The 21,687-nt window shown below is 34.7% G+C and overlaps 3 protein-coding genes across 4 annotated transcripts; 1 reads left to right on the forward strand and 2 right to left on the reverse strand.

The window, feature by feature from the left end:
• Positions 1-6,270: 6,270 nt before the first annotated feature.
• Positions 6,271-10,034, reverse strand: LOC107937455 (protein JOKA2). Of its 2 annotated transcripts, none has more exons than XM_041105552.1 (7): positions 9,765-10,034; positions 8,063-9,210; positions 7,849-7,972; positions 7,530-7,715; positions 7,275-7,424; positions 6,632-7,198; positions 6,271-6,548 (listed from the first exon to the last, which is right to left on the reverse strand). In XM_041105552.1, the coding sequence occupies exons 1-7, from the start codon at positions 9,786-9,788 to the stop codon at positions 6,450-6,452; spliced, it is 2,298 nt and encodes a 765-aa protein (XP_040961486.1). In that variant the 5' UTR covers positions 9,789-10,034; the 3' UTR covers positions 6,271-6,449. The 2 variants fall into 2 exon arrangements, with proteins under 2 accessions (XP_040961486.1, XP_016725829.1); XM_016870340.2 differs by having other exon boundaries at positions 7,530-7,769.
• A 2,528-nt stretch (positions 10,035-12,562) lies between these two features.
• On the forward strand, positions 12,563-16,974 carry LOC107912045 (DEAD-box ATP-dependent RNA helicase 20). The gene is made up of 10 exons (XM_016840084.2): positions 12,563-12,820; positions 12,903-13,483; positions 13,576-13,755; positions 13,833-13,994; positions 14,078-14,232; positions 14,746-14,838; positions 14,964-15,049; positions 15,124-15,350; positions 16,229-16,462; positions 16,567-16,974. Exons 1-10 carry the CDS (start codon positions 12,765-12,767, stop codon positions 16,671-16,673), a joined length of 1,881 nt encoding a protein of 626 aa, XP_016695573.2. The 5' UTR covers positions 12,563-12,764; the 3' UTR covers positions 16,674-16,974.
• A 389-nt stretch (positions 16,975-17,363) lies between these two features.
• On the reverse strand, positions 17,364-21,242 carry LOC107937480 (sucrose synthase 6). The gene is made up of 13 exons (XM_041105553.1): positions 21,048-21,242; positions 20,833-20,965; positions 20,582-20,736; positions 20,300-20,492; positions 20,083-20,201; positions 19,790-20,006; positions 19,438-19,707; positions 19,074-19,357; positions 18,758-18,982; positions 18,104-18,670; positions 17,867-18,005; positions 17,650-17,792; positions 17,364-17,573 (listed from the first exon to the last, which is right to left on the reverse strand). The coding sequence occupies exons 1-13, from the start codon at positions 21,146-21,148 to the stop codon at positions 17,459-17,461; spliced, it is 2,661 nt and encodes an 886-aa protein (XP_040961487.1). The 5' UTR covers positions 21,149-21,242; the 3' UTR covers positions 17,364-17,458.
• Between the last annotated feature and the right edge of the window lie 445 nt (positions 21,243-21,687).

Below are 21,687 nucleotides of genomic sequence, written 5' to 3' on the forward strand. Positions count from 1 at the left end.
CTCGAAATTCAAATTTTTTCCGACTTTTTCGAATCAAATTGAGTTTTGCCCACTCTTAGTTTTAGTCATTGAATTGTTAATTATCGCTAACGGTAAGCTAATATGGCACGTTAAATATTCATTTCAAACAAAAAATTTAGGATAAATTATACAATTAGTCCTCATATTTTTTTCGTTTTTAGCAATTTAAATTTTTTTCTTTTATGTTCTTTTTAACTTTCTTTTTTGGTTTTTTTTCATTCTCTTCTGCTTATCTTTTTATTTTCCTTCCTTCTCCACTTCTTTTAGCGTATCAAACAGGATGGCACAAACCTTCTCTCTGCTTATCCTCTTTTACACTCTTGACTCTGATCAAATTTAATCTCTTACTCATCATGGCACAAACCCTTACATGTGTCGCCACATCCACCCTCACATGCCACATTACTCTATCCTTTCTCCTCCTCAATCTTCTCCTATCCTCCAAAATCATCACCTATCCTCCTCCCATACCTTCTTTCTACTTCTCCCGCTACCCTTTTACCCCTCTTTCACATGTCGTTTGATGTCTCCCTCTTGCCCCCACGCGCTTCACCTCCATCCGGTGCCACGTCAACCACTTTGAGAACTCTGTTTACTCTCCATTCAACTTTGGATCGAACTTCAACAACCAACTACCGATTGAAATGGCCCCGCTATTTTCAGGTTGTGATTATGAGCACTGTGTAATACCCCGAAACTTTCTACAGTAAGGAAAGTAATATAATATCTCTGATATAGTAAAATAAGAAAATAAAGTGATAAAAAGGGTAATATTATGTTATGTCAACATTGGGAAGTACACTATGACATATTAATTCAAGAAAGGATTAAATTACAAAAGTGAGAAAAGTTTTGTTGTCCAAGAGAAAATACTCAAAATTTGAGGGGTTAAAGTGTAAATACGAAAAATTTAAAGGACCAATAGTGTAAATATTTTAAGGGTGGAATAATCTAGAAACTAAGGAAAATAGATGAATTAGGAGCAAATTGAAAAGGTGAAGAATTTTGAGGGACTAAATTATAATTTTACCAAATTAAGTGATGATTCAAGGATGAAATTTCAAAAGATTATAAAGGGCAAAATGGCCAAATAGAGAGTGAGAGAATTCTAGAAGGTAATGATGATGTTTGTGATATTTTTAATTAATTAAATAGATAAATGTTATTTAATTAATATTTTATTAAGATTTTTAGTATTATTTTATTATTAAATGATTAATATAAAAGGGAAGAAAGATGATGAAAAATTAACATCTTTCCATGCAACCAACGTTAGAAGAGAATAGAAGAGAAGAAAGAAAGTTTTGCTTTCTTTACACTTTGGTCCTTTCACCAAAAATTCACTATTTTCACTTAGAAATCAAAGAAATTTCCATAGCCACCAAGAGAGAAAATTGATAAGGAGACCATGGGGAGCTAGAATATCAAATTAGATTCAAGAAATAGAGGCTGGAGGAGAGAGAAAATCAAGTTAAAGATTGAAATCAATAGAGCAAGGTAAGAACATCAAGATTTCAATATATTTTTGAGTTTGATATTATTAAAAAAGTAGGAAATTAATGTTATAGTAGAGTTTTCTTATATATGGTCTTGTGTTCTTGATATATTAGTGAAGGAAAATAAGTGAAAGTGATGAGAAATATTATAGATAAAGGGAATAAGGAAGTTATAAACTTAGTAATCAACATCTTGCACTAAAAGAGTTTCGGACAACAGCAGTAGGTTAACTTTGAAAAATCACTATAAATCATGGAAATCGAATTAGAGGATGAACAAAATATGGAATTAAATCTTATTGAGTCTAGTTTATCATAGAAGAAATGGTGTAAGTAATGGAATTGTAAATCATGAGATATAATAAATTTTGTGAGACAAGGTCAGAATGAATTCGGGTTCCCCTGTTCTAACTTTGAAAAATCATAAAAATTGAATAAAAATAATTAGAGGCTTAAATTTATATGTTTAAAATCCTTAATTATTCTATTTTCAATAGAAATAAATAGGAACATAATCCGAATTCTGTATAAAGAGATAATTAATTTTTAGTGAAGAGGGGTCAGAATTGTCAAACAGTAAAATAGGAGAAACTTTAAAGAATAAGCTGTACTTATTTGCTAAACCAAAAATTCTGAAAATTTTATGCTAATAAGATATGTGAGTCTAGTTTCAATAAATTTTCGGATCTCAATTCGGAGTTCTATAGCTTAAGATATAATTAATTTAGTGACTATGACTCAAGTGAACAGCTTATTATGAGTAAACATGTAAATAGTGGTATTATGTATATATCAAGGATGTGGAATGGAGTGGAGGAGGAGGAAAAATATATGTGAATATTCATATAATATTATTTTATTTTAAAATAGCTAATTTACATGTTTTAGGTTCAGGGACTAAATTGAATAAAAGTAAAATTTTAAGGGTAATTTTGTAAAAATGTCAAAAATGACCAAATTGCATGAAATGAATTGTTTTATCATTTAAATTAATAAATTGAATGAAATATTAATTTATATCAAGATTTGGGTAGAAACTCGAGAAAATAAAAAAATTACCAAAATGTCCCTAAATTTTGATATTTCTGCAATTTAGCCCGGTAAGTTTGTATAACTTGAATTATATTCTTAAATGCTTGAAATGTTTGTTATTGATGTGAATATGATTTGGATGTTCATTGTATGAAAATTGATGAAACATTGATATATTAGATAAAAAGAGGAAGAAATCTCCGTTGAATGGAAAGAAAATTCGATGGATTTTTGAAAAGGAATTGACGGTAAAAAGGATCTAGCCCGGATGGGTGATCCTATCCTAATATAGCCCTCCCGAAGAATATGTGAAAAATGGATTTAGCCCGGACGGGTAATCCGAATTAGGGTCTGAATTTAGCCTGGACTGGTAATTCAAATCCAAGCTCATTAGAGTAATTGTCATTGCAGGGGATTTAGCCTGGACTGGTAATCCCACTGTAAGGATAAGGTTCGCGGGAGTGTGCTCTCTGAAATGGAAATGTGCACACATGAATATGAATTGACGGACCCAGATTTGTACATTAAAAGTGTACTTCTGAAAATCCATCGAATTTCTGAAAATTCAACGAGATAAATATGGAAAATAATAAGGGTAATAGAAAACATGGAATTGAATTATTATTGGAAATATATTATCGAATTTAATACCCAGTTTGGATTGAACGCGGGATTGAGTACAATCGTTCTGTGCCAAAGGATGATTGACAGATAAGACCATAACTGGGTTATGGCATTACAAATGTAAAGGATGTTTTGACGGAAAATTACCCAAGTAAATCGAGGTTCAGCATTTGTTGCGGACTTTCGTGTTTACTATCTGTTTAGCTCTCATGAGCTTAAGTTCAGCCTTCGGGCTTCTGAAAATGATGTACTCATATCCGTAAGTCGTTCTTCGATACAGAAAGAAACGGTAAAAGACTTATGTGGTTGAATTGAAAGATTTATAGATTATTATTAGTATTGATCTAAAATAAATGTAACCATTGATATTTAAATGATATAATGGGTAAAGTTTTGAAGTGAGATAACATGAGTTTGAAATGAACTATTACCGGTATGTACGCAAAATTCATGAAAATGATGGTACATGAAATATCGAAATAATAAAATGAATGATATATACCTATGAAGAAACGATAAGAGAATGATATGTATCATGACATGTAAATGTATGATTATCTTTAATATGTTGATACAAGAAAATTATGCATAGCGAGTTTATATGTAATGTGTGCAAGTACACTAACCAGTGTTGTTGTTTGATGCTTAGGCAAGTGCCAAGCTATTGGTTGAATAGTAATATGATTATTTAATGGATGCATTGAATTGTTAAGTATTTGAAGGAAAATATGCTAGTGTTCTTGAAAAAGTGGTATGGTTTAAATTATGCAATTTCTTATGAAATGACTTATCATGTGATCAATTCGGTAAAGGCTTTAGTTAAATGCAGTAGCTTGTGACTATTATTGAATGATATGTTTATGACTTGTGTGTCACGCATATGGAATAAGTGTGGAAAGTAAATAAATGCAAATGAAAATAAAGAAATTATGAAGAGTTAAAATTATATAAAGTCCTACTAAGCTTGGGATAATATGTAAGTGATATTGTGAATTTATTCACCTTGTGAGTTGATGAATATAGCTTCATGAGTACTATGGTATTAATATTGGATTACTCTTGATATGTATAGATTTCATATTTTAAATGAACTAATATGATTAAAGACTACACAAGCTTACTAAGCATCCATTGCTTACGTATTTTTTTATTTACCCTACATATTATCGAAAGCTCGATTGGGTTGGAAGCTTGTCAGAGATATGTTACACTATCCATTGGTTCTATCGGTAATTTTGGATGATTTGATTTTGGTTATAATGACATGTATAAGTTAACTTGGCCAACGTTGGCTCATTAATGTTTTGATTTTGGTTGATTTCAAATATGAATGCTAGATGAAATGAAATGTCTAAAAATTAATTTGTAAATTTTGGTAATGCTCCGTAACCCTATTTTGGAGACGGATTCGGGTTAGGGGTGTTACACACTGGCTTATCATTATGGATAAGCCCAGTGAAGAAGGAGCTACTAAGCAGGAAATGATCGATTGCAATATCAAAACCCTTGCTAAAGTCGTCAGCAGGGTTTTTTTTTTCGTGGACTCTTTGGGGTGTTTGGATGCTCAAATAGTTTAGGAAAATGGGAAGGAAAAAAAATGGTTTAATTTTAGAAAGGATCTTGGGTTTTTTAATTACCTATTTTTTTGGGTTTACCTTTGTTTTCACAATAATTTATTCTTTATTGAGACTAGTTATGACACATTTCATTTCAGGATTTAGAGAGTTCTTTTTCCGTCGCTTACATTATTAAGACTTAGTTTGTATTTTAAGACCATCCTGTTCGATATTTATTTGTTATTTGATACATTAAAAGAAATGGAAAAGGGAGGAAAACAAAGGGAGAAACAAAAGAGAATGAAAAAAAAATTCAATAACTCAAAACAAAAAAACATGGGGCCTAATTGTGTAATTTAACCTAAAATTAGAGGTGAGCAAAATCTGATTTGATTCAAAAAACTTGATTAAAAAAGAAAAAAAATTAAATAGCTCAAAACAAAAAAACATGGGGACTAATTGTGTAATTTAACCTAAAATTAGAGGTGAGTAAAATCTGATTCGATTCAAAAAACTCGATAAAAAATTCAAAATTTGAATTAAATAGTTCGAGTTAATCAAGTTATTCGGATCAACTTGAATAAAAAATCAAAATTTTCGGTTTAACTTGAATATAAATTACACAGTACGAGTTATCTGAAAATCCGAATAAGAAAAGTTAAAACTACGTTGTTTTGATAAATGTTTACCTTTTCTAAAATTAAAGTCAAATCCATTAAATTAAAAGACAAAACTTCTTCATTTTGGTACTTCGCCTACTAGTTAAATAATCGGTACATGTAAATGCAATATTGAGTATAAATAATAGGATTCGTTAACTCAACTCGATTTGACTCAAAAAAGTTTACTCGATTTGATTCAAAAAAATTTCAAATTGAGTTCAATTACTAAAATAGGATTCGTCAACTCGATTAACTCAAATTTTTTTGACTCAACTTGATTGAATACTCACCACTACCTAAAATTTTGTTAGACTAAAATATAACATTTTAAACATAAGTGATTAAAATATAATTTGAGATAAATAAAAATGACTATTTTAATAGTTTACCCGATATCATTAGTATATTTTTGGTAAAGCAATCTTTTCGGTCCCTTCAATTTTGAAATTGATCTTTCTAAAAATATTGAAGTAATTTAATCTCTTTAAATTTTAAAAGCAAGCTATTAAGGAAAAATAATGATGGTGCTTATTTTTTTCTGTTAATTTATCATAGTTTGATTACTATATAATAGCACTTAATATTTACATATTTTGTCAATTTATAATAAAAGTTAAATTTGTTGAAATTTTAAAAATTATGACCAACAAAATTTGTAAAAGTTAAATTTATTATTATATCAAATAAAAATAAGATAAATTGACAAAGAAAGTAAATGCTAGCTATAATTGTCTTCAAAATTAATAAAACTATATTAATATTTTTTAGAGGGATCAATTTACTCAATATCAAAATTAATTAAAACTGACTTAATGGTTTTTTTTATCCATTAGTATTATGTATATATATATATATAATTGGTCACTTGTGAAAGAGGGAGAGAGAAGGGTGTCATGGAATTAATATTAAAAGTTTTTTTCTTTCTTTCTGGATACAAATTCATGGATATCATATGTTGGAATAAGATGACCAGGTTTAGAAGCACGCTTCATTTATTCATTCATATATATAAAAGGCTTGTCCAACCATAGGAAAGAGTCAACCGTCATATCTCTCATTTAAGCCCCTTCTCCACCTAGAAGATCCATGACAACTGCTGTGATGCTCCCATTGTTCTTCTTCAGCAGCATTTTGTTCATTTCTGCATCACAGAAACCCTGCACCCACGCAACAATACATAACCCTAATCAACCAAGTAAAAAACATAAAAGGGAGACCACAAATTATGCAGACAATTTACCATTTCTTGCAGTTCCTCAAGTACGGGATCCCATTCAGCTACTCCACATAGATCATCTATAGACTTCTCCAGATCGTATTCGTTCATCCTCAAGATCTCCTTGTTCAAATCGACCTGCTTGAATCCCATATCTTCAAGCTCCTTTAGTAGTGTTTGCTCAACAGCATTTTCACTTTCCTCTTCAGATGGTGCTTGTTCGCATGGTGCAGGCAGGGGTGACATTGGCACCGGCTCATCAAGAGCTGCTTCTGAGAGATCAATGATGGGATAGGATGATAACGATGACGGAGATGGAGTTTCCGGAAATGCAAGGAGTGAGATATCTTGGTGATCAATGATGGGAGAATATGCCGCAAATGAAGATAATGTGTGAATAGGGGTTGTAACATCTCTGTTGTTTAATGACTGCTCCTTTGTTGATTGTTCATTAATCAGGGGCTCCACCAGTGCAGGGCCTACATTAGAGTTGCAAACCTCAGTGTCTCTTGAGCCACTATTTTCAGGGGGCAAATTCAAGTTCAATCCCTGAGCGTTATCAGTATTCATATCCTTAAGAGAAGCATCAACCTGCACAGGCAAATCATAATAAAAATGAATGTGATTTTATCCTCAAGAGATGAAAGCTCTGAAACAGAAGGCTTACATGGATGAGAACCCAGACATGTTGCCCAAATTTTATGCCAGCTTGTGATGCCATCCTCCAGTAAGAAACAAATCGACCTGGCAACTGTGGTGCAGTAAAATCAACAGCAATATCTAGTTCCCCATCAACAGGTACACCATCAGGAGGAATCTGTTGTCATAAGTTGGAAACACCGATAAATAATTACATTCAGCCTTGAACAAAAATCATGAAACAGTGCACTTGCAAATAATGTAAAAGATAAGAACACTCTACCTCTATATCAACTGAAATTGTGTTTCTTAATTTGTCTCCCCCAATCCAGACCAGTTGCATACCATGAAACCAAGGTACAGTACCATTATTGCGCATCCGCCAGATCTTTGTGAATGGAGTAGATGGCATCATTACAGTCCCATCTATTACATTGACATCCAAGACGAAGCGACTTTCTAGCTTAGGCTGAGCTGACATCAATGCACGATTCCTCAAGACATGTGGGAGTGCACTTGGAATCTATAAATTATAAAAGCACAAATACGATGTTGAAAAGAAGTTTACAGTTAAAGAAGAAATTACAGGCAAAGAAAATTACAGGATCATTTGATGCCCTGCAAAACCATGGATTAGAGGAATGCACAGGCCTGTCCATTCTGATGTAATCAGCTTCATTTCCCATTTTGGAAAAGCAGATGCTGCAAAGATCATAATCGTCTTTTCTGCATTCCAAATTGAGAGAAATACTCACTGACAATTGAAAACAGAATCCAAAAGGAATGACCAGTCGCTCAAAACAGAACATTTCTTACACTTTGGACTTGAACCGGGGTCCAGCAATGGGAAGAACCCCACAACCATCACATTGAATTCCCTTGTGGAATGTACCAAACATCACATTTCCAGCAGTCGAAGAAAAGACCCTCTTACTTGGACTAAAGGAAAGAGGCGCAACAGGGTCGTTTGCTACTGGCACTCCACTGAAGGGACATTCATTTGAAGGATCCTTACCCATCACGTTGATGGGATAAAATTTCACCGTAGCATCAATAAAGGAAGCTGATGTATCAAAGCTAACACTCTTTCCCTTCTTACGACCGATGATCTCTTTAGCGTTTTTCTGGTCATTACAAGCAAAAATGTTCGATGAAGATGGTTCAGAAGCCATGGGAGCACATCCGGTCAGGTTGGCATCAGAAAGTGGGTCAACATTCAAATCAATAGAATCAGAATCAGGAACAGCAGGTACATTCACACCTCTTGTTGCATTTCCAGTATTGCCTTCCTTGTTAGCCTTGCAAGTTGAATTGACATCTGTAGATTTAGGTAAAACCACTCGCAAGCCACCATCCCTTAAAGGATCTGGGTCAGTAGCACCAACTGTGGTACAATGGCTCACAGAAGATGCTACAGGTTGCATGCTTGAATCAGCAGCAGCTCCAGAGTTCGAAACAGGACCAAGGTAGGATTGTCCCGTCTTAGACAAGCACTCCACCAGATCACCCAACACTGGACTAGCAGATGCCACTATCAAAGCAACATCAGAGGAGAGCTTTGATAAAACTTCACTTAGAGTGCCACGTAGAGGCTCCGGTGCAGATTTCAGAATATCAGCAGCAACAGTATTAAAGCCCTCCGATGGAAGCTGAAAAGACGGCGATCTCAAAGGGGTAGAACTTTGGCTTGATGCGGCACATGGTTCACCAAGCTTATCATTATTCGGCTGCACATCAATCCTCAAGAATTTGAGGCGTTGCCTCATCACATCATACAGATCATCATCATCCACAAGGGTAACAACATCCCCATCTTCATCAATATATGTCAGAGTAAGTTCAGTATCAACAGGAAAATTGAAAAGCCCAGAAATTTTTGCCCTCAGTCCAGCCATGTTAAGACCACGACGTTCACCATCATCAATACAAGCAGTGAAACGCCTTAGTGTATCTCCATACTTAACCTGTATCCATATCATTAGCGAAGCAAAAAAGAAAACAAAAAATTATAAACAAGGAATATAAAATAAAAGATATTTAAACAAAGCATCATGGATTACGGTTTAAGTTTCGATGACATATATAAATCAAGGGAACAAGAAATCAATTTAAAGATTTCACATAGAACAGTTAGGGGTGATCATGTATCACCCCGGAGATAGGGAAACGTCATTGAAATTATCACAGGTACATGAAATTCCCCTCAACTCATAGTTTTGAGGTAAAAAAAAAAAAAGACGTCTATTGCACGTGCATGCGATAACCACAATTCAAAACAATGAAAACAAAAATTATGAGCACAATCGCATTCTCATTTTGGAAAGGAAAAAAAAAAACTTCCCCATTTCCTCGGGAAACAAACAGAATTAAATGATGAAAGAAAAGACAACGGGCAGTTTGAAATGGAAAGTCCTTAAGACTGCCGAGTACTGTAAAGTGTAAAATAGAAACTTTTCAACGAAATAAAAAAAAAAGCAGCCTGAAAAAAAGATGGATGAATTATAAAAAAAAAAAGAACCTTGATAACGAGATCGGATTCCATGGGTTAGGCAATGAATAGGAAGAAAGATGTAGAGATAAAAGAGAAGTTATGTAAACCTAAGTCTTAGATTAAGGAAATAGAAAGGATGGAATGGGAGAGGATAATAGTAGGGGTATTATTATGTTGAAGGTTTCCATATTCTGTTTCTCCTTCAGGGAGTAGCAGAGCATACGGATCGGAAGCCGCGGAATTTCCTTCTAGCGCAAGCTCTCTCTCTCAGTTTCCAACAAAAACAAACTTTTTGCCTTTTATTTATTTATGGGTAAACTATACCCATGGTCACTTTTGTTTATCTTAGGTTATGTTTTAGTCATTTATGTTTGAAATGTTACGTTTTAGTCATTTACGTTATCATGTTGTAACATTTTAGTCACTGAGCCATTAATCGTCGTTAATGGTATAACGGTAAGCTGACGTGGCATGTTAAATCATCATTTCAAACAAAATTTTAGGTTAAATTATATAATTAATCTCTATATTTTTTTCGTTTTAAGTAATTTAATTTTTTTCTTTTATGTTCTTTAAACTTTCCTCTTTTTTTCAATTCTCTTTTGTTTCTCCCTTTGTTTTCATACCTTTCTCATTTTTTTTTAACATATTAGGAAGTCGAATTGGCAATGAAAAAAGAAGTAGGAAGTCGACTGTCATCATTTGCCTATAACCAAAACCCATAAACCCATACCATGCTTCTTTTTTCACTACCAATTCGACTTCCTGGTATGTTAAAAGAAATAAAAAAATGTAGAAAAACAGAGGGAGAAGCAGAAAAGAATGAAAAAAAGAAAAAAAAAGAAAGTTAAAAGAACATAAAAGAATTAAATTGCTCAAAAGAAAAATTATGGGGACCAATTGTATAATTTAACCTAAAGTTTTTGTTTGAAATGAGGATTTAACGTGCCACGTCAGCTTACCATTGCACCATTAACGACAATTAACGGCTCAGTGACTAAAATGTTACAACATGATAACGTAAGTGACTAAAATGTAACATTTCAAACATAAATAACTGAAATGTAAGCTAAGGAAACAAAAGTGACCATGGGTATAGTTTACCCTTTATTTATTTACTAACGACTTTCTTCTTTAATTATTTTTATTTTTATTTTTAATCAATCACCTGTTCATTAATATTATCGCCTCTCACAATTCTTAAGTCCCATTAATGACACCACCTTCCACCTTTCCAACATCCTACTCATATACATTACACTTTTTTAATATTTTTTAACCTATGTTTTCTTTCAACATTTTTCTTTTTATATTTAACCATAAATAATTACCATTAAAAACATTGGGTAAATTAGCAAAAAAAAATGTTTTAAAACTTAATAAGCGAAGTAGGCGGTTTTTTTTCTAAAGTTTAAGGAAATAATTTGATTTTGAGGAGAAAAATAAAAAACGAGTTTTATTGGAAATAGGAGGAATTCGATTCGATTCGAAAAACTCGATAAAAAATTTAAATTTGAATTAAACAGTTATAGTTATTTGAGTTAATCGAGTTATTCGAATCATTTTGAATACAAAAAATCAAGTTTTTTAGTTTAACTCGAATATGAATTACATAATTATATTGTTTATGTAGTTAAAAGGTAAAATCATTATATTGTTTATGTAATTAAATTATCTTGCACTTCGTCTACTAGTTAAATAATCTGTCCATGTAAACGCAACATTGAGTATAAATAATAGGATTCTTTAACTCGATTCGAAATTTTTTTACTTTATTCGATTTAGAAAAATTCAAATTGATTTCGGTTGCTAAATTAGGATTCATCAACTCGATTAACTCAAAATTTTTTGACTCAATCCAACTTGACTCAATTGAATACTTACCCCTAACTGAAAACGTTTTTTAGTGAAGAGTCAGCTAAGGGAAATTTTTTTATGTGTATTGAAAATTTGGAAAGAACTTTCAACTCTTGGCTACCACCTCAGCAAAAAATGCTTCTAATAAGACGTGATTTTTGTTTCTTTACAAAATCGATTTATTTTCTTAGAATTGAGAAAAACAGTCTACTTTACTTAATAAAAATTTTAAACCAAAAGCATTGATTCACTTAAAAATAATAATTTGAATATATTTTCCAATGATATCATTTCTAATATCCATGTTAACTTTTTCTATAAAGAAGAGTAATTATTAAGGTAGTTTATCATTTAATTTAATAATTTCTTTTATCGATATCGCACAATAAAAATTATCATAGTAAACATTTTAACCCAATCAACACGTATCAATTATGTATCTTGTGAAAAGAGCAAAGAATACTGTGAGTAAACTGAATGACAAAATATATAAATTTTAAAAAAAATTAGGTAATAAAAATTAATCCACTTAATGCATCTATGTGTATCAAAATGATCCACGTTAGCATTTCATTATATATTTAACAAAGGAATGATAAGAAAAGTCAAATTTCATAATGCTAATGATAAAAAAAATTTAATAATTTGTCACTAGAACAAGAACACACTATAATTAAATGAGAAAATAATTTTAGTATGGTATATTTTTATTGATTGAGTTAATATAATTTAATATGCACTTAATAAAAAAATTACCATAGTAAATATTTTAACCAAACCAAGCTTATAAAATTTAAAAACATAAAAATGGAAAAACTAAAAATATAAGATAATTGAGTGATAAAAAATAATTCCATGATTATTCTGTTATTTTTTTATAATTAAGTGAAAAAAATATAATTAAATGAGTATTAATGTAACTTAAAATTTTTTTTCTTTTTATATACTCAACTCAAATACTCACCCTTATTCCTTCCCAGCCCAACATATAACAATCAGCTAGGTCATATTTCACACAGCGCAGTCCGGGTCTTTCCGTCGCTCACAAATTCGGAGCTTTCAGAAAAAAAAAATCTCCCAACTCGGAAACCAGTGTTTTCTATTTCTTTAATATTAAAGTCTTCTTTTTTCTTGAAATATCTCTTCTTTGAATCTTTGTTTACGGCCCCAATGACTCCTTACGACCGAAGATATGGCGACCCCCAATCTTACCGTCAGCGTAGAAGGTACTTACTCCCGTCTTTCAGATCTATCTTCCCTCTATGATATATTATTTTTGTGATTGCAAAATTCTGCCTTTATTTGCAGTGATTTTATGGGCCAACCGCCTCCGGTAGGTCCACCTACTATGGGTCCAGGAATGGTCATGCCGTCCTCTTACCCCCGCGGCGGACAAATTCCTTACGGTGGCCCTCCAACAGCGCACCCTCCGTCTTTTCATGGAAGAGTGCACGGGCCCGTTCGAGGTCAAGGGGATTTCGATTCGTACTCGAGCTTCCGGCCACCCGCGGGAAGATTCGAGATGGGCCGCGGTGGGGACATAGGTCATTCTCATGCAGACAGGAGAAGTGATGGGATAAGAGTTCGTGAAGCCGGCCGTGGTGGAGGCGGTAGAGGCGGTGGTGGCCGTGGCGGCCGTGGCGGCGGCGGAAGAGGTTATGGAGGGAGGCACGGAGGGTCCTCTAGAGGGGATTTAGACAATGTTTCGCTTCCAAGGAAAAATTTTGGCAAGTTGGTTCCTTTTGAGAAGAACTTTTATATCGAAAGTCCTGCAGTTAGAGAAATGACAGAGCAAGAAGTAATGTTTTATCGTAGAACACGGGACATTAAAGTTCAAGGACATGATGTTCCAAAACCGATAAGGATGTTCCGTGATGCTAATTTTCCTGGTATTTATATTTTCATTCCTATTCACTTTCCTTTTTAAAGTTAAAATTTGGTTTGATCTGAGTTTAATTTTATTTTTAAAACTGTGCATTAGATTGCTGTCTTGAGGTGATTGCCAATTTGGGTTTTGTTGAGCCAACTCCAATTCAAGCTCAGGGTTGGCCTATGGCTTTAAAGGGTAAAGATCTCATTGGGATTGCTGAGACTGGTTCTGGAAAAACACTGGCATACTTACTGCCGGCATTGGTGCATGTTAAAGCACAGCCACCATTGGGTTAGTGCCATTAATCAGATCATTTTGTTTTCAATTATCGGATACAATTGCTCATTTTTGTTTCTATACTTGTATAGTGCATGGTGAGGGTCCTATTGTATTAATATTAGCACCTACGAGGGAGTTGGCTGTTCAAATTCAAGAAGAAGCTGCAAAGTTTGCGAATAATGCTAGCATAAGGAGTACTTGCATCTATGGCGGTGCTCCTAAGGGACCACAAACTAGGGATCTTAAAAGAGGTATTCCTAATTTTCTCTTTGAAATGTGAGTACCTTTATGCACTTTGTTACTGCAGTATTGAATTGAAGGTTTTCTATGCTAGGTGTTGAGATTGTAATTGCCACACCTGGTCGACTGATAGATATGCTAGAAGCTCAAAACACAAACTTGAAACGAGTGACTTACCTTGTTCTGGATGAAGCTGATAGAATGTTGGACATGGGGTTTGAGCCTCAAATAAGAAAGATTGATTCTCAGGTAGCACTTGTCTTCTTTTGGATTAGTGTCCATTGCCCATTTATAGAAATATTTTGTATCTAATCAGTTCTTCAAGGTTGAAGCTATAACTTTGTTCCGGATTTAGCAATGTAGAAATTAAAAAAGTTCTAATTATTGCACGGGTGATCTTTTATATATATGTATATATTGTAGAAAAGATAGTAGGCATTCAATTCTGCAAATATCTTAGAATCTGTGTAGTTCAATGATTTAGATGTGGAAGGTAGATTAAACTGTGAAGCAGAGAAACTGCTTACATGTTCTGTTTTTTCAGTTTAGAACAAGGCTGCATATTTTAAATCAATTTTGATTCTTTGTGTTTACACTTTTGACCAAATTGCATCTTTTGTTTCTAAGGTTGATGTTTTTTAGTTAATTTTATATGGTTGTCTTTTTTTATTTGGACTGTTGGTCTTATTTACTAATCCTAGGCATCACATCCTGTCAAAAGAAAATGGTTTACATAACAATTTTGGCTTTTTCCGTGATCAGATTCGGCCTGATAGACAAACATTGTATTGGAGTGCAACGTGGCCTAAAGAAGTTGAATCTTTAGCAAGGCAGTTTTTAAGCAACCCATATAAGGTTTTGTAAAGAAGTTTCATGGCATCTATGTTTGCACATCCTTTTTTATTTGATTCATATATATATTATATGTTTGATGTGCCTAGATGCTTATTCTGGGATGCCCAAATTCTTATGATGTTCAGGTTATCATTGGATCACCTGATCTGAAAGCAAACCAATCTATTAACCAAGTTGTTGAAGTCATAACAGATTTAGAAAAGTACAACAGGTTTGTCTTTGCAACTTGTTCCGGGAAAGTTTTATTTGTATTGTGATATTAAATATTGACCTCTCTCTGGGCAGGCTAATCAAGTTGCTGAAGGATCTGATGGATGGGAACCGAATACTAATATTCATGGAGACAAAGAAGGGATGCGACCAAGTTACTAGGCAGCTCAGAATGGATGGATGGCCTGCCCTGTCGATCCATGGTGATAAAAACCAGGCTGAAAGAGATTGGGTCCTGGCTGAATTTAAAAGTGGCAGAAGTCCTATAATGACTGCCACTGATGTGGCTGCACGGGGTCTTGGTAGGATCACTGTGTTTTAGGAGTCTTAGCATATTCATGTAGGTCTTGAAATGGTGAAGATAAGCGAGTCTGCCGGCTGCTTTCCAGTTTCCTGAGACAGTAATTTGTGGCTTGGGTGCGAGTTGCCATGATGTACATTTATATTTTTGACTGATAGGCATGATCCTCCACTTTAGGGGAGTTACTGGACACAAGGAGCATAATTTGCTTAGACAGCTGAGGTGGTGATCTATAATTTGGATGGTTGTGCAATACAAAGCTCAGGCAACTCTGTTCCTTTGTTTGAGAAGTTTTATATCCCGATTTTAGGTTGAGGGAAAAGAAAAATTAGAAAGCTCTGTTATGTCTAGTTGTATGTACTTGCTTGAATTGTCTGAATTGGCACGACTCCTTATAATCAAGTGTAAGTAATATGGTTGAAGTTGTAGTGTCGCCCATCCACGGTTATGGAGCTGGTCTTTGTGGCAGCCTGGTTGACTCAGATTTGCTTATGTTCCTTGATTGGGTACAGAAATGGTGGCGGTAGACCTTATCCCTGCAAAGTTAAGGTGGGCACATTTATCTAGTGAATGTGTTATCTTAATATTGATCATTTGGATCTTAGGGTGCAGGGATAAGGGAGTTCTTGAAAATTCCTAGGGTTCTTTATGCATTGAGCCTGCTTATGAAAAGAATGTTGCATGCAATATAAGTTTTTAATGACCTTCAATATTAAAACAATGTCAATCTTAGTAGCTGGCTGTTTGTTGGGCTGTCTCGTAAATTATTTCAAGCATACAAGTTACTTGGGTTTTCTTGGAGCCTTCAATTTATAACATCTTTACCTATGTCTTACTCAGTACATCTGTTGTGCTAATGTTCCTTCTTTTTCCTTGTAGATGTGAAGGACATAAAGTGTGTGATCAACTACGATTTTCCTTCGAGTCTGGAGGATTATGTACATAGGATTGGTAGAACTGGTCGAGCAGGAGCTAAGGGAACTGCTTTTACCTTCTTCACACAGGCAAATGCAAAGTATGCTAGGGACCTTATCAAGCTCCTGCAAGATGCTGGGCAGGTTGTCTCCCCCGCATTGTCTACATTGGCTCGTTCTGCAGGTTCGAAGTTTGGAGGTAATACTTTGTTTGAATGCTTATTGGCAAAACAAACGTGTGAACAAGACTTCCTGGGTATATTCTTGGTTCTAGATGATCAATGGTACTTGTTTTGGTTTTAGGTTCTGGAGGAAACTTTCGTGCCCGAGGACGTGGCAGCTACGGTAACCGGGCTATGATATCAGGATCAAATGCTGTATCTCTCGGTGCAAAGAAGAGACCCTGGTAGTTTCAGCCTAGAGTTGGTGGTGTGCTATGTGCCCCCCCCCAAGAAGACCATTTGAGGGTTTGTTAAAGGCAATTATCCTAGTGTTGTGGTGTAGGATGTTTAGGTTTCACAGATTATTATTGGATTTCAATTCAGTTTATTATATTATGTTGTTAAGCTTTACAAATAAACAGATAGAAGATGTTAGTTTGGCAGTTAAACTAATTGTAGATAGATTGCTTCCTCACTAGGTTTGTGCAGTCTGTCAGTCTGTTTAACAAAATCATTATACAATTTCAGAATAGAAATTTGAAATTGCAAAGATGTACCCGTCGTTTTCTATTTATTTTATTAAGGGTAGCTTACATCAAAGGTAATTAAACTATTTGGTCACTCAACTTTAAAAAATTGCAAAATAATCATTAATTATTTAAAAATTTTCATTTAAGGAATGTTCTTTTACTTGATTGGTATTGATCCATTAATCGGACTTTTAAAAATAAAAAAATTTTCAATCTAGTCAATTTAATAAAAACATTTGAAGAATTTAGATCTTAGCAAATGCCAAGAGATTCAGCTTTTGACAAGCATTTGGATAAAGACGTACTATTAGAAGCATATTTAATGGTAAAAAGCTATGAAAAGTAAAAATGATGAAAATATTCTAACTAGGGAGTCAGTACATTTCTGCAAGAACTTTTTGATCACGTATTAATTAAAGCTTTGAAAGTATCTTATTCTTCATTAACTAACGCATACAAATTGAAAGAATGCTCTGGTCTGTCATCAACTTATACAATCACCATTTACCACATAAGCCCGTAAAACAACTTTTTTATGAAATAATAAACAAGATAAAAGAAACCAACTATGACGCACAATTCCATAAGAGAGCCATCCATGTTCCGCAAACTTGGAGACCTGTGACAAAATATTTTTGGTTAAGTGTACTTATAGATTATATAAGCTTGAGTAGAAGCCAAAAGTTAGGGCATGCCTTTTTGGTCTAGGCACAGCTGGTTGTGATTTGGGTTGTCCTGCATCAGGTGCTGGAGCGGGAACTGTATCTGGTTTAGGAGTTTCAGGTGGCACTGGAACAGATACTAGGGCTTGCTCACTTGGAACAGGCACAGTCTTTGCCTGTTACATTAACTTGTGTGAGAAAATTGTATTCGCTTGCCATTTATAAATAATAATGGCCTAAGTTCACTCACCAACTTCCTGAATTGCAGATTGAAGAGCAGTTGAATGTATCTTTGTTTAGCTAGATTCTGTTCTTTGTTCAACTGCCTCCAAAATCCATACATGGATCCCATGTTCAACAGTTTGTTTGCATAGATCTCCCATGTGTAGCTGCGGTTTTCAAATAATTAAAAAAACAGACATCAATTGAAGCTATTCCTTCAATGAAAATTGTTCATTGGTGCTATTTTAGTGTATGGTTTTGGTACCATTCATGTATGCGATGAAGTCCTTGAGTTGACACCCTGTTCCAATGTTGAGCATCCATCTTGCACTTCTCAAAGAAATCAGCTATGGTGTTGCTGGATTGGTCTCCATTGTTCGGATCGATATGGAAACCCGAGACCCCATCCACAATAATCTCTGCTGGACCTCCTTTGTTAGTTGCAAAGGTGGGTAATCCACAGTTCATTGCTTCAATAACAGTTAGACCAAAGGCCTCATACAAGGCAGGTTGCACAAAAGCTCCTTTCGTGTCAGCAATGCATCGATACAGCTCCCCGTTGCGATGTCTATCAGTTTGGGCTGCAATCCATCTGAATTGACCCCTAAGTTGATATTGCTCCATCAGACTATGCATCTTTTTAATTTCTGCTTGTTCTTCTCTGTCATTGGACTTGGATGGATCAAAGAAACCAGCAACCACAACCAGATTTACTAAATCTCTAAGCCTTTTATTCTTTCCATACCACTCAGTTAGACCTGTAATATTCTTCACAGTATCAAGTCTTGCCATAGAGAAGATAATCGGCTTCCTCCTGTCCGCCAGATATCCTCTGTTGCAAGCATAACATGATTAAAATCGCCTTTAATTCCAACTAACAACGAACATACAATGCAGATACTAATCGCTCCGTACTTACATGTGCTCATTGTTATCGTCCTGACTGTAGAGTAACTCTTCAATGGCTGGATAAAAAGAGGATAAACGCCTGTTTTTCTCTGTGTAGGGAAAGTAGACCGACTGGTCAGCCCCTGGGGCAACTATGTTGAACTTGGGGTCAAATATATTGATGCCAGAGACAACCCGGCATAGTCCAGGCATGGTAAAGGCTGTATGACTTTCATATTGTCCAGGCTTTTCAGTGCTGTTTCAAATAGGAAATTCACCACTTTTTAGTTAATATAAAATCAGTCTAATGTTGTATAACATGATAAACATATAAAAAGCTAAATAACCTTCCGGCAATTTCTTGATAGGTGCTTGTTATGATAAAATCAGCTGCATTCATTGCTAGTATGTCAGCTGTATATTGACATGAAAAGTGATACTTAGCATCAACCTCTTTCCATTTCACATCTGAATCTTCATACTTGGTTTTCTCTAAAGCATGAGCTATTGTTCCCTGAGTGATTCCAAGATTGGAAGCCATTAGAGATGCCACCAAATTTCCGTCGCTGTAGTTTCCGATTATGAGGTCCGGTTTACATCCCATATGTTGAAGGACTTTTGCTTGAGCATCCTAGTCGTAGAGACACATTGATAACAAGTAAGTTTTAAGTCCATGGAATTAGAACATAACAGAGGCAAGACAGTATATACCTGTGCAAATGTCTCTAGATATGGATAGATGTCGAACCGTGAGACCCATTGCTGAAGCACCCCTTTATCAGTCCTGAACGGGACTCTGAGAATGTGGGAATGCTTGGTATTGATGATCGGCTCGATCTCTTGATTGCATTTGGTTCCTCGAGCATCTGGTATAAGGCGAGTTACCACAACAATCTGAGGCTTTACGGTCATGCCTCGTGATTTTATTCTACGTAGCAAGGCTTCCTCAAGAGCTCTTACTTGATCAAGAATGTAAACCACCTATTACATTTGCAAAAAAAATTCTGTGTAAGTACTTTAATTACCTCAGTTGAACCACATCTTTATGTTAATTATGTTGTACCTGGCCTCCAGTATCCGGCAAGCCAAGGACATCCGACTGCCCAAAGTAACCATGAGGTGACAGGATTACGATCCTTAACACAGCCGGGAGCCAGCTAAAGAGTGACTCAAAATTTGCCGGTTCCGGCATTTGTAGCACCTCGTAAAGTGTCATCATACTCTCTTTAGCTCTTTCTGCGTTATCGCCCCATCCTTTCTCAAAATCCAACTCTTTCAACCTGATATTCATTGCCACCATTCAGAAAATAAGTAAATTATGCATGAAGTAGTAGTTGCAATCTAAATATATATAACCTTGGCTCAAAATTCTCATATGGTGTTGTTTTGGGCAATTCCGAAATGATACTGATAGCTGCCCTCAAAGCTGTTTTAAGCTTGTCAACCGTATTTAGATTTCCGTTTATCAGGAGATCCTGAAACTCCAAGCACATTCATGTATGATTCTCAATGTTGTTTGCAATACAAACATATGTGTGTGTATGTGTATGTGTATGTGCACATGTGTATTTACCTCCCCTTGGTGATTAAGGGACAATAAGTAGTCCAACACCTGCTTCTCACCGTCGCAGCTCTCGTATAACTTTGAGAACATGAACTTTGAGATGTAGCTGGCTCCATTGCCAATGCTAGAAGGAAGGGTTAAATGAGGGGTACTGTGGTTGATGGATGCAAAATCAATTTCCAAAGCATTCTCATCTTTTGCCCTGCACCATAGCATAATAATATGATACTTAAAGAACTTTCTAGGGATATCCAATTTAAACTGCAGAGATAAGTAACATGAATTATGTACCAATTTTGGTCGAAAACCATTTCCTTGCACTTCAAGTATTCTGAAACTTTAATTTCATCAACAAGGAGGTTTTCCGAGTTCACCTTGACGAACTCCCAGAATCCCGGGTTCGGTCTTACGGCAAAAGCAACGTACGGCGGAATGACAGCAGCCTCCTGCAAAAAATATATATATAAATTTACAGCTAAAATGCATGCATGCATACCAGCTATACCCCCCAAAAATGATAGCATTAATTAAAACTTAAAGACCTGCGTGGATACAAGAATGAAACCAATTAGTCCCTCCAGGATCTTGCTTCTCTCTGCCTTGTCTTCTATCGAATTCTCAACTTCGTCCATCAACTGCTGACGTTTCAGTAGCCGTTTTCCCGATTCGACCAACCTTTTTTTTCGATTTCGCATGTTATTAGTTAGAGGATCAAACTATATATAAATGTGTGAATGTATGTATGTTATGTATGTACCTGCTGAAACATATCTTCATATGGGAGGTGCTCTGCCTTAAAGCATCAGGCATGCTTTCAGCTATTGTATCCGATCGTTTGAGTGATTGTCTGGAAGCCATTTTAGTTTAAAGAAAAAAAGAAAAAAGCAAAGCAAATAATAGCACAAACGATTATGAATTTAACAATGTCAAGATCAGACATGAATATTGTGTTATTAGTTGGAAGAATTTATATAAAGAGAGAGGTAGTGAGAGTAGGAAAAGGAAGAGGAAAAGGAACATTATTCTTTAGTTTCATTGGTGGGAAATTCTATTTCTTACAAACAAGAAAAGATACCCCCATCAATTTCATTGTTCATTAATGGGATTGCCTTTTTCCAAAGATATCATACAAAGTAAAGGAGAATTTGAGAATGCTAATAAGGAAGTCCATTAGATTGGTTTAACTCTTTGTATTTTATTCTATCTATTCTATTCTTTTCTTCTCACTATCCCTTTCCTAAACAAGCAAATATTAGTGTCACAGATTAGAATTTTCATCTCACAATCCGTGTAGTCTTAAATGATTTCTTCATTTCAAAAACGCCTAAGTCAACTTAACTTTCAAAATTTAAAATTCTCTTAGAATTCTCTAAGACACCAACACAAAGCAGAAACAA

Source organism: Gossypium hirsutum, chromosome D11 (genome assembly GCF_007990345.1).
Source record: "Gossypium hirsutum isolate 1008001.06 chromosome D11, Gossypium_hirsutum_v2.1, whole genome shotgun sequence".
Lineage (NCBI taxonomy): Eukaryota > Viridiplantae > Streptophyta > Magnoliopsida > Malvales > Malvaceae > Gossypium > Gossypium hirsutum.